The 11,920-nt window shown below is 48.9% G+C and overlaps 1 protein-coding gene across 1 annotated transcript in view; it reads left to right on the top strand.

Moving 5' to 3' along the window:
• Nucleotides 1–11,920, top strand: part of Plxdc1 (plexin domain containing 1) — a 55,640-nt gene that overhangs the window by 25,859 nt on the left and 17,861 nt on the right. Inside the window, exon 7 of the mRNA XM_021212842.1 lies at nt 677–776. Coding sequence (XP_021068501.1) covers nt 677–776 — 100 coding nt within the window. The remainder of the gene's footprint in view (nt 1–676; nt 777–11,920) is intronic.

The raw sequence follows: 11,920 nt of genomic DNA, 5'->3' as shown, positions 1-11,920 counted from the left end.
ACAAAGGTCCTGTGGCAGGACAGAGCAGGGTTTATTCAAAGCACTGGAGCAAATGGCTCTCAACTTGTAGGTCACGATCCCTTGGGGTGCTGAATGACCTTTTCACAACGGTCACCTAAGACCATGGGAAAGCACCAATGCCTTCGTTCATAACAGCAGCAAAACTACAACGATGGGAGTAGCAACAAAAGTAATTTTATTGTTGGTGCCACCACCACAAGAGGAACTGTGTTAAAGGGTCGCAGCGTTCGGAAGGCTGAGAACCAGAGCACTAGAAGGTGGCTTCTCTGGAATGGATGGTCAGAGCACAGGATGCAGCAGGGTCGGTTTGCAGATACCGCTCTGGCTTCAGAGCAGACGGACTGTTTGTTGAGGACTTAAGGGAATGCTGGGAGATGGTGTAGGGAAAGCAACACAGCTTGGACTTGGGAGATAGAGAACTGGAGAGATGGGAACCACCAGGTTCACTTCCAGTATTTAGAGATGAATGAGAAGAGATGGGGAGCAGCCAAGGGCGACTGCTGGCCTGTGAAGAGCTGGAGGATTCATGCAGGAGGAAGCTCAGGGACTGGAGTGTGGTTGCAGGTGTTCGGGTCCTCAAGTTCCAAGCAGACAGCTGGGTGTGGAGCTGAGTGGGGACTTTGTGGATGGCAGGTGCCTCTTCTTCCTGCTACAGATCCCCATGGCTGTCCTGGATATCAGCTCTGCCCAGCACCCTGTCAAGGCAGGCCTGTCCGATGCTTTCATGATTCTCAATTCATCCCCAGAGGTGCCAGGTGAGTCCCCAGGGGGCCTGTGTCTGACGGGATCCATCTGTGCCTGCATTTCCTTGTTAGAGCACAGGGGTCATTTCTTGCCTAGCTGTGTCTAGAGAGAGGCACTGGCCTGGTGGCTGCAAAGGGGGTCAGGAATCCCCTGTACTCAGCACCTGCTCCATTTGCAAATTCTCCAAAGACTCTCACTCCAAGATGTGCACCATCACCCCAGCAGTCAGTAAGCCTTCCAGAATTCAAACAAAATGGCCTCCAACCCAGGGGATTAACAGGTGACCGGGGTGTGTCTGGGGTGAGCACCCTCTACCCCCAGCCATGCTGTGAACTTCCTCCTTTGGCAAACCATGTTCCCTTCAGTCTCAGTTCTGTCCTCTGTAATATGGGGGAGGGGTAGCGAGAGGGGCTCTTCCTGTAGTGCTGACCTTTGAGGGGACATCAGCTTCTTTCCCACAGCCGTTGTCTGACATCTGGCCCATCTTGACAGTGGACCTGTGTTAGAACATCTCCTATACTCACACTTACACCCCAAGGCTTTATCAACCAGCACACCAAGGACTTCAGGAAATGGTGTGAGAACAGATGACACCCCAGTGCTGGCATGTCACATGTCATGGTGACAGCATTTCCAAGACATTCTTCTGTCACGTGTCCCTGTTGAGCACCATGGCCGATCCTATGATTCTTAGGTGATGGTGTTGAGTGTCAAAGCAGGGCCCTGCACTTAGCAATGCTTTTACTCTCCTGATGTAATTGTCATCTCCAAGGCTTACAGCCTCTGTCTGCTAACCTAGGCCTAGTCCTGGAAGCTTCGAGCCTCTGTTCAATCTTATCTGGGCCTAGAATGTTTCAGCCTCTGGGACTTGCTGCCGAATATGTTCACCCTTTCTAGTACTTTTTTTTAAAAAAAAAAGATTTATTTATTATGTATACAGTGTTCTGCTTGAAGGCCTGAAGAAAGCAACTGAGCCCAATATAGATGGTTGTGAGCCATCATGTGGTTGCTGGGAATTGAACTCAGGACCTCTGGAAGAGCAGCCAGTGCTCTTAACCTCTGAACCATCAGACCACTCCCCTTTCTAGTTCTTTCTGAACTCTGGCTGGCTGGTTCAATTTAGCTGTTCTGGCTCAAACTCCTCTCCAAGCTGACTGATTCAGTCTGGCTTTATTCTTGGTCCCTGACTGAGTTTCTCTGTTTGGTCTCATACTAACTTTAGCCATATGTTCTAATTTCCTGGATCCTATTTTCTGACTTGCTCTGTCTTTACCTGTGTCTAACTTGTTCTCTCTCTGCAACCTGTCTCTATATAACTCTCCCTGTAAAACTGTCCCCCCCTCCCTCTCTCTCTCTCTTTGTCTCTCTCTCAACCCCCAACTGCCCATCAAGTAGCTTCCCTTTCCTCTCTCTTCTCTTAGGAGTTGGGCATAGCCTAGTCGAATCTTTCCCTGATTCGTCACTTTGTCTGCCACTCAGTAGAAATCACTTTCAAACATGGGTGCTTTCTTCTGCAAACTTTACCTTCATTGTTTGGGATTAAAGGTGAGTGGTGTCTGTATTTCAGAGGGATTAAAGGTGTGTGCTAAGGGCCTAGCTATTAAAATAAATTTTTTTAGTAAATAACACCATCTCGGGGTTCACATTACGTTGTTTTGCCACCAAGCTACATTATTAGTCTTTAGCTTCATTCATAAAGTTAGTTCCCCCATCTTTTTTGTTAATTATTTACATCCCAGTCCCACCCCCACAAATACTTCCGTTTTCTTTTTAATTTTTTTGCTGCTGTCTTTCTCTCTCTCTCTCTCTCTCTCTCTCTCTCTCTCTCTCTCTCTCTCTCTGTGTGTGTGTGTCTTTGTTTCTTTGTTTCTTTGTTTGTTTGTTTGTTTGTTTGTTTGTTTCTTTCTTTCTTTCTTTCTTTCTTTCTTTCTTTCTAGCTATGGACTCTCACTGTGCTTCCTGTGTTGGCCTTGAATCAGACTCCAGTGATCTTTCCTTCTTCAGCCTCCCAAGTAACTGGTACTATAGGCAGAATTACAACTCTATTTCTCTTTGTAATTAAGAGTGTCTAGGATAAAACTCAAAAGATAAAGTTCAAATTAGGTTTCTGCACTGTCCTGCCCTCTGCCCCCCACTTTGCCTTCTCAGAGTCACCCGGGGCAAATGGAATGATATCTGTTCCCATACCGTTACCTGTATATCAGCTACTTTTCTCTTCCTGTGACAAAATTAATGGCAATGGCAACCTAAGGAATGAGGGTTTGTGCTGGCTCACAGTCTGAAGGATACAGTCCACGTGGTGAGGCGGCTAAGCCCGTGGGAATGTGAGGTGCTGGTCACATTGTGCCCGTTGTCAGGAAGCAGAGAGAGGTGAACACTGGTGTCCGGCTGGGTTCCTTGTCTTTCCTTTTCCTCCGTCCTGGTCTCTAGTCCATGGAGAACACCCCCCACACCCCAGCCCATGCTCCCTCCCCCTCCCACCTCTCTGGAAGTGCCCTTTGGAGATGTGTCTCTCAGGTGACCCTAAATCTAATTTAGTGGATGATGGAGACTAACTTCCCTGCCCTCAGTATCCATGGGGAATTGGACCTAAGGCTCTTTAAGATCCCAGTATCCATGGCTGCTTGAAAGTACCCACTTCCACAGAGCCCCTGTCCCTGTCACGATGCCCTAGGATCTTCATGTCTTTCATGGTGGACCATCTCCTGTCTTGGCTGAATGTGTAAGGAGCAGTCTTTGAACTTGTGCACCAGGCAACAATTCTTCCTAAAGCTGAAGTTTGCGGTTCGCCTTGCTCCATGCTGTGGCTCGCTCTATGCAGGTCCTGTTGTTATTTAAGTTCCAGTTCTAATCCTAGATACTAGATTTAGGGCTGGAGGTCAATACGTGCAACTCACTGTGGTGTGTCTGTTGTTAGAACAGTGGAGAGGGACTTTGTTTGTGTGTGTGTGTGGCTCAGCGGTTAGAGCCTTTGTGTACCACAAGCAAAGCCCCCGGTTCCATCCATTGTCAAGGTAACATGGAGAGGCACATCAGTGCATTTTTCTGAGGCAGTATCCCCAACCTTCACTGAGTTTTAAAGTGGGCCACCTAACTTGTGCAAGGCCCTGGGCTCACTCCCTGGCACCACAAAAATAAAATAAAATAAAAATAAGTGCCAGCCTCTGCTTTCAGGAGTGATGACTCTTCAGTGGCTAAAATGTCAGACTCTCGAGTCTGTTCTGCTCTGCTCAGCAAGCAGGGAATTTGCTTGGATTCACTTGAGCTGTGAGTAGCTCAAATGCCCGGGGCTGAACCCTGGTCAGGTAGGGTGCTCTGTAGTGCCGTTTCCATGGATACCCCATTGTCCAAGCCCAGAACCGGAGGTCCGCTTCTGTCCTGTGCACTCATTCAGCTCTTTCCTGCCTGAGATGATACAGAGGAGAATTCAGTTTTCCTGATCTTGAACATTCCCCAGCGATCTGTGTGTGGTGACATGTTTGCAATCTCAGCACTCTGGTGGTAGAGGCAGGAGGATCAAGGAGTTCAAGGCCAGGCTGAGAGAGAGAGAGAGAGAGAGAGAGAGAGAGAGAGATGCTGTCTCCAGAACCAAACAACAATGACAAAAAACACCAAACCAAACAAGTAGTCCAGGGAGATGACTCAGCAGATAAAAATGCGCGTGGTGATGACTCAGCAGATAAAATGCTCGTAGTGCTAACTGGCCTAAGAACCTGAGCCCAGCATCCACGGAAAACCCAGACATGGTGGCACATGCCGGGAACTGTAGTGCAGAGGAGGCAGGTTAGTGTTGCCCCAGCAGTGAACTCCAGGTACAGCGAGAGACTATGCCTCAAAAAATGAGGTGGGGAGCAAGAGGGAAATGCCCGCATTGACCTCTGGCCTCCACGTACGTGCAAACATGTTCACTAAAGCAAAGAAAAGTCAGAAAATGAAAAAGCAAGATTCCAGGGGCCAAGTGCCAGGAAGACAGGATAAAGGGGAAAGGAGTGGATGCAGGGCCTTGGGTCGGTAGAGGTGGGGAAAAGACTCTATTTCCTGGCTGGCCCAGGTTGGACTTGAACATATGATTCCCCTGCTCTGCTTCCTGACCAGAGCTGAAAGTTTCTCAGGGTTTTCTGCTGGCTTCTAATCCCAGCTATTTACCAAATAACCGAATCAACAAAGGAACCAATGGCTGGATGGATGGACAGACAGGAGGACAGACTGATAGATAGAGACCCATCATTGCACATTTCCAAACAATGGTTACAACATGCTGGGGTGACCTTTGAGGCTGGACTTTCAGTATCTACTAATGGTGGTCCTTCTGCTCCTCCCCTCCCTCTTTCCTCTTTTCCCCTCCTCCTTCTCCTTCCCCCTCCTCTTCATGTTTCTTCTGAGATGGGAGTGCATGTCGCCCAGGTTCAACTTGAATTTTACTTAGTGGAAGGTGACCCTGAGCTCCTGAACTTCCCCTCTTCCCTCCCCTTTCCCCTCCCCCTTCTCCTCCCTCTCCCCAGTCCTAGGATTGCAGGTGAGTACTAACACTCCTGACCAACCAGAGCAATGCTGGCCCACTAGGGGCAGGCGTGAGAGCAGAGCTGACATGTGAGCCTCTCTTCTGAACCACCCTCTGGATGGGGCAGCAGACTCTCCATAGACCTCAGTTGAAGCAGAGATAAAGCAGAACGTCTCAAACTGCCAGAAGTGTGGCTTGGGGGCTGCTCCCATCTGGGTTCCAGAAAGCTGGCCATGCAGATGGATGTCATTGCCACTGGATGAGCCCCACATGTTGCCACAATAATCCAAAGGCAATGACTCCAGAGTGGAGTTTAAGGATTCTGCTTATAAAAATTAAAACACATACCGGGCGGTGGTGGTGCACGCCTTTAATCCCAGCACTTGGGAGGCAGAGGCAGGCGGATTTCTGAGTTCCAGGCCAGCCTGGTCTACAGAGTGAGTTCCAGGACAGCCAGGGCTGTGTAGAGAAACCCTGTCCCGAAAAAAAATAAATAAATAAACGTACTGAAGTCATACGTAGCCTCGAATGGATACAAGGTAGTGATTGAAGCCTTTTTGGTTCAAGGCAGATTTCTGAATGCCACCCCACACACTGCCTACACAACCATTCACCTGCTCTCCCACGGGCATGGCTGCTTATTAGTTGTGTGGCCTCATCGTTCAAAAGGGTAGACTTGGGAGAGATGTCTCCTAGGAAGAGTGGACAGCGACAGAGCTGCCGAAGCCTCGCTAGAATTTTCCATCCTCTACTTAAACGTTCCCAGGACCTCAGGCCATCCTCTCCTTATTGTAGTATCACACTGGGATCACCTTGCAGCACATGTGGGTCTGTTTCTCTCTGGACACACAAATGACAGGAACGTGCCCCCCCCCATTAAAGACAAAAACAAACAAGCAAAAAGACTATATGTGCATACATATTTGTCTATGACTGTGGATATTTGTATGCCTCTGTGTGTGTGTGTGTGTGTGTGTGTGTGCAATTGGATACACTATGGGTTGGTAGAGAACGGGAGGTTCATTTCCATATTCAAGACCCCATTCCCATAGCTTGGGTTTTTTTTCTTTCTTTGTTTTTGTCTTTGTCTTTGTTGTCGTTGTTGGTTTTGGTCGTTGTTGTTGTTGTTGGTTTTGGTCATTGTTGTTGTTGTTTTTCCAGACAGGGTTTCTCTGTGTAGCCCTGGCTATCCTGGAACTCTGTATTATCCTGGAAATCTGTATCCAGGCTGGCCTTGAACTCATAGATTTGCCTGCCTCTACCTCCCAAGAGCTGGGATTCAAGGCGTGCACCACCACTGCCCAGCCTGCCTGTCATTTCTGAAGCTTGTTTCCACTCCATCTTCTTGCCCAGACCAAACCCATTTAGTAGGTGAGCTGGTTAGTTCTTGTCTTCACACAGACTTGGACATATTTGCTTAACTGAGAATGTGCCTTCTTAAGCCTGGTAGGCAGCTCTCGTGGGTTTTATTTTTGGTTTTGTTTTTTTGACTAATGATTGACATAGGAGGGCCCAGGCCACTGTGGGTGGTGCCACCCCTGGGTAGGTGGTCCCAGTTTTTGTAAGGAAGCAGGCTGCGACAGCCATGAAGAGCAAGCCGATAAGCAGCTCTCTTTCTCCCGGAAGTTGTGAGATGAAATAAACCCTTTCCTCCCCAAGTTGCTTTTGGATACGGTGTTTCATCACAATAGTAGAAACCCTTGGGCTGGCAAGATGGCTCAGTGGGTAAGAGCACTCAACTGCTCTTCCAAAGGTCCTGAGTTCAAATCCCAGCAACCACATGGTGGCTCACAACCACCTGTAACGAGATCTGACACCCTCTTCTGGTATGTCTAAAGACAGCTACAGTGTATTTATGTATAATAATAAATAAATCTTAAAAAAAAGAAAAAAGAAAAGAAAGGAGCCCCTCAGGCAGTAGGAAAGCAGACACCATTGTCCAAGTTCCGGATGCTGGTGTGATTGTGAGCTTTTAGGACAGTAACACAGATGCTCCCTTCTGTCTCTCGCTTCCCCCCAACGCATAGCGAACTTCCTGGCTTAGCTCCCTGAGTGCTGGGATTTCATCCACGTGCCAGGACGCCTCGCTGAAACCCGAGTCTTACGTAAAATACCCAGGATCCCCTTGTTCTCGATTCTTCTTTTATAATGCAGTGCACAGGGACATCTGTCCTCAAACTCCAGAGCAAATGAGATGGTCCAGATCTGGGGAGCTCTAACTTGAGCTGGATAGAGCTGGCCCCGGGGGTGGCCAGCTCACTGTTCAGTGCTCAGGGCTTAGCAGGTGCCCACACCTGCCATACCGGCACTTGGCACTCGGCATTCTCGGTGATGCTCAGTGGTGCTTGCTGGGCTCTGCTGCAATTTCCCCCTCAACTGCAGATGTCTTCTATTTAAGGCCGTAGAAAGCCTCAGTTGATAATGTGTTAAAACAAAACAAACAAACAAAAAAAAAAAAAACCAAAACCCCATATTGGTCTATGGGTTAACCTGGCTGTACCTCAGTTTCCCTGCTTGTAAAATGAACAGTGTCTTGGCTCACTTGCAGCTCAGCCTGAGGCATCTGAGGGTCACTTCTGACAGAGCTTACACTGGGCGGTACTCCCCCCACCCACTCTTTCAGACTGTTTGCCTGAGGTTCTGCCTGGGAGGGAAGGGATGGAACAAGAAGCAGGAACCTGGCTCTCATTATAAACCATCTGGTTCCTAAGCAGGAGTCCCCAAGGAAGGAGGGAGCCTCAGGCCTGGGGAGGTCATCTTCCCTGGCAGGAAAGGAAGGCCAAGGTCCTCTAACAGCTCCAGAGAGCCAGTAGGATATGTGAACTTGGGGTTCCCGGAACTGTCCTTAGAAAGTAGTTGCCTGAACCCCTTTACCACCCAAGCAGTGACAACGTAGTGTTTCTGGTGGTGGCCTACAGTGTGCCAGGCAGCGATCAGGATGGCAGAGGCTAGGCAAGCAAGGGCAGGAAGGATGCTCGGTTGCTAGCCCAGTGGTCAGGGCCTCTGGAGGGGATTGGAGGGGAGGGGTGGGGGACTCTTGTCACAGCAACTTCCAAAGCAGGAGGGGACTGCAGAAACTGGTTGAGATTCTCCAACAGGAACTATGCCATTGCAGGGGAGGAGAAGGGAGGACAGGACAGGGGGAGCAAGCGGGCATTCTTCTCTGTATTTGAGTTTATAAACATGAGGTGTTTGGAGATGCTGAAAGTGCCTGAGAATCTCACTCAAAACGAAACAAAGGCAGAAATAAAGCATTCGGGACTGCGAAGAAAGAGAAAAATTTTGTCTCTTCAAAGCTCAAAACAAACTAGGGCATGGTGGTGGTGACTGTCTTAGTTAAGGGTTTACCGTCATGAACAGACACCATGACCAAGGCAACTCTTGGTTTTCGTTTTTGTTTTTTGTTTTTGTTTTTGTTTTTTTAAAAGATTTATTTATTGTTATATGTAAGTATGTTGTAGCTGTCTTCAGACACATCGGAAGAGGGCATCAGATCTCATTACCGATGGTTGTGGGCCACCACGTGGTTGCTGGGATTTGAACTCAGGACCTTCGGAAAGAGCAGTCAGTGCTCTTAACCGATGAGCCATCTCTCCAGCCCCCCTCCTTTTTTGTTTTTTTTTTTTTGTTTTGTTTTGTTTTGTTTGTTTTGTTTTTTTCAAGACAGGGTTTCTCTGTGTAGCTCTGGCTGTCCTAGAACTCACTCTGTAGATCATGCTGGCCTCAAACTCAGAAATCTGCCTGCCTCTACCTCCCAAGTGCTGGGGTTAAAGGTGTGTACTGCTAGTGCCCAACTCAAGGCAACTCTTGTAAGGACAACATTTATTTGGGGCTGGCTTACAGGTCTAGAGGTTCAATCCAGTATCATCAAGGCAGGAGCATGGCAGCATCCAGGCAGACATAGTGCAGGAGGAGCTGAGAGTTCTACATCTTCATCTGGAGGCTACTAGGAGAAGACTGACTTGCAGGCAGCTAGGATTAGGGTATTAAAGCCCTGGCACACCTATTCCAACAAGGCCACACCTTCTCCAACAAGGCCATACTCACTCTAACAAGGCCACACCTCCTATTAGTGCCACTCTCTAAGCCAAGCCTCCTCAAACCACCCCAGTGACACTGCATGGCTGATGGAGTCCCAGTTACCTAGATGCAGAGCCAGGCAGATCTTTGTGAGTTCAAGGCCAGCCTTGTCTACACAATGAGTTTCAGACCACCAGCCAAGGCTACATGTCGAGGAAAATACACAAAACCACAACCAAAACAAACAAAAAAAATCCAATGCCTCAAAAGAATACCATCAGTGGATTTTAACTAAGTCTTATTTCTCGGTGTGCCTCACTGCACCTCAGTTCTTCATCCAAGGTCACCTGGGCAGGGTGGCAGCAGCCTCACTTCCTCCTCCTCCTGACAAAAATCATCTCTTCTCTCACGGTCAGTTTCCCAGACTTCAGGGCAGTGGCAGACCCTGACTGGCATGGGAGCTGGTGTGCGGGCATCTGGAGCTCAGGCCCCAGGCTACATCTCTGTGATCACTCGCATTTGCCAAAGGTCAGCCAGGATGCCACGCAGACACTGAAGCAGTTTCCTCCCACTTGTGTGGACTGGGGTTCTGTAATTTCCAGTGTTTGGGGGGGCTGCGCTGGCTGTTGTGCCCCACAAAGCAGACAGGCAAGATTAGGAGATTGCCATGGCAACTGGGGTTCAGCCCTAGGTTAAGTAAGCAGGAACAGTTCTGAGGTTTAAGATGAGCCACGATGAGACACAGGTGACATCAAGGGACGTCCTGCTGGCACCCAGGCTCATTTCTGTGTTACAGACAGCCCAGCTGAGCTCTTCTGTCCTCTTGGGACGTTTTTCTTTAAACCACCTTTTACTGATTGAAAAACCTTGTGTTTGTGCCTGCTCTGGGTTCCCAGCTGAAGCAGAGAGGGGCTTGTACTGTGGGGGACACTGGGGTGAGCCGGATCTACAGGCGGAGCTGAGGATCTGATGGAAGGACCAGGGCAGGTCTGTGCACACCACCAGTGTTTCCTGTTTCTCTCCACAAAATGGTTTCATTCTCAGGCTTTCCCCCACGGGACTGCAACTTCCCATTCACAGCCCAGCTTGTTCAAAGAGCAAAAGGGTCATAGGTCACAGGCAGAAAGGTTCAAAGAAGGTCTCTTATTGGTCCATCACTGAGCCAATTGCTGCAAGGCAGGACATTGGAAGGACAGGATCCCTCCAGGGCCACATACATGTAGAAATGGGTTGGACATAGTTGCCCCAAAGGAAAAGCAGTTTCCAGCGGAAGGAAGGTAGAGTTGGGCAGAGGAACATACACCTTGGCTCTTCACGATGTGGGAAATGTCACTTCCTAAGGTGAGCAACTGGCTGCTGGCCTTGAGTCATGGTTCTTAGGTAAGTCTGGTAATAGTAGGGATGTGAGAACCTTCCAGACTGCCAGATTAGCCCCAGTTCTTCACCTGCAATTCTAGCTTTCCCCCTTAAAGGCACTGTGACAACTCTTTCGCTTTCCAGTATATTAGCAAAACACAGAGGCTCAAGTGACTTAGCCAAGGTCCCCCAGTAAGTCAGGAGCAGGGCTTGATGTGGATTTCCATTCTCCTGGCTATGAGTGCGGGGGTAGGGGTGAGGGTCTTTATAGACAGGCTTGGTTCTTGGCTCTGAACCCTGCCTAACCCTGCTGGGAGGGAAGAAGTGGGCCGTGGTAGGGCAACCTGTCCATCTGTGAACTCTTGCAGAGCATTCGCAGGGGTCAAGTTCACAGTTGGGCACTCATCACCTGTCCAATCAGAACTTAACAGCTCATCACCTGTCCAATCAGAACTTAGCAGCTCATCACCTGTCCAATTAGAACTTAGCAGCTCATCACCTGTCCAATCAGAACTTAGCAGCCGGGCAATGCAAGAAAACCGACAGAATCAACTAACCTAAGCCTATAGGGGCTCACAGAGACTGAAGGGCCAACCAGAGAGCATACATGGGGCTAGCCTAGGCCCTCTGCACATAATGGAACAGTTATGTAGCTTGGTCTTCATGTGGGACTCAACCGTGGGAGCAGGGGCCGTCTCTGACTCTGTTGCCTGCCTTTGAGACCCTATACCCTTAACCAGGGTGCTTCATCTAGCCTTAACAGGAGGGGGGTGTGCCTAGTCTTACTACAACTTGATATGTCAAGGCCGTTTGATATCCACTGGAAGCTTCCCTCTCCTTTTCTGAAGAGAAAGGGGCGGGGAGGAGTGGCTGGGGAGGGGATGGGCTGGGAGGGGAGTAGGGAGGTGAAACTGTGTTGGAATGTAAGATTAATTAATTAATGAATTAGTTAAAATAAAATGTAAAGGGGCTGGAGAGATGGCTCAGTGGTTAAGAACACTGACTGCTCTTCCAGAGGTCCTGAGTTCAAATCCCAGCAACCACATGGTGGCTGACAACCATCCGTGAAGATATCTGACGCCCTCTTCTAGGGTGTCTGAAGACAGCTACAGTGTACTTAGATATCTTTTTTGAAAAAATAAATAAAATTTAAAAATTAAAAAAAAAAAAAAAAGAGGGCGCCGGGCATGGTGGCGCACGCCTTTAATCCCAGCACTCGGGAGGCAGAGGCAGGTGGATTTCTGAGTTCGAGGCCAGCCTGGTCTACAGAGTGAGTTC

The sequence above is a fragment of the Mus pahari genome, chromosome 14 (assembly GCF_900095145.1).
Source record: "Mus pahari chromosome 14, PAHARI_EIJ_v1.1, whole genome shotgun sequence".
In the NCBI taxonomy this organism is placed as follows: domain Eukaryota; kingdom Metazoa; phylum Chordata; class Mammalia; order Rodentia; family Muridae; genus Mus; species Mus pahari.
The sequence above is the reverse complement of the archived record's forward strand: the minus strand, read 5'-3'. Positions and strand labels throughout refer to the sequence as shown.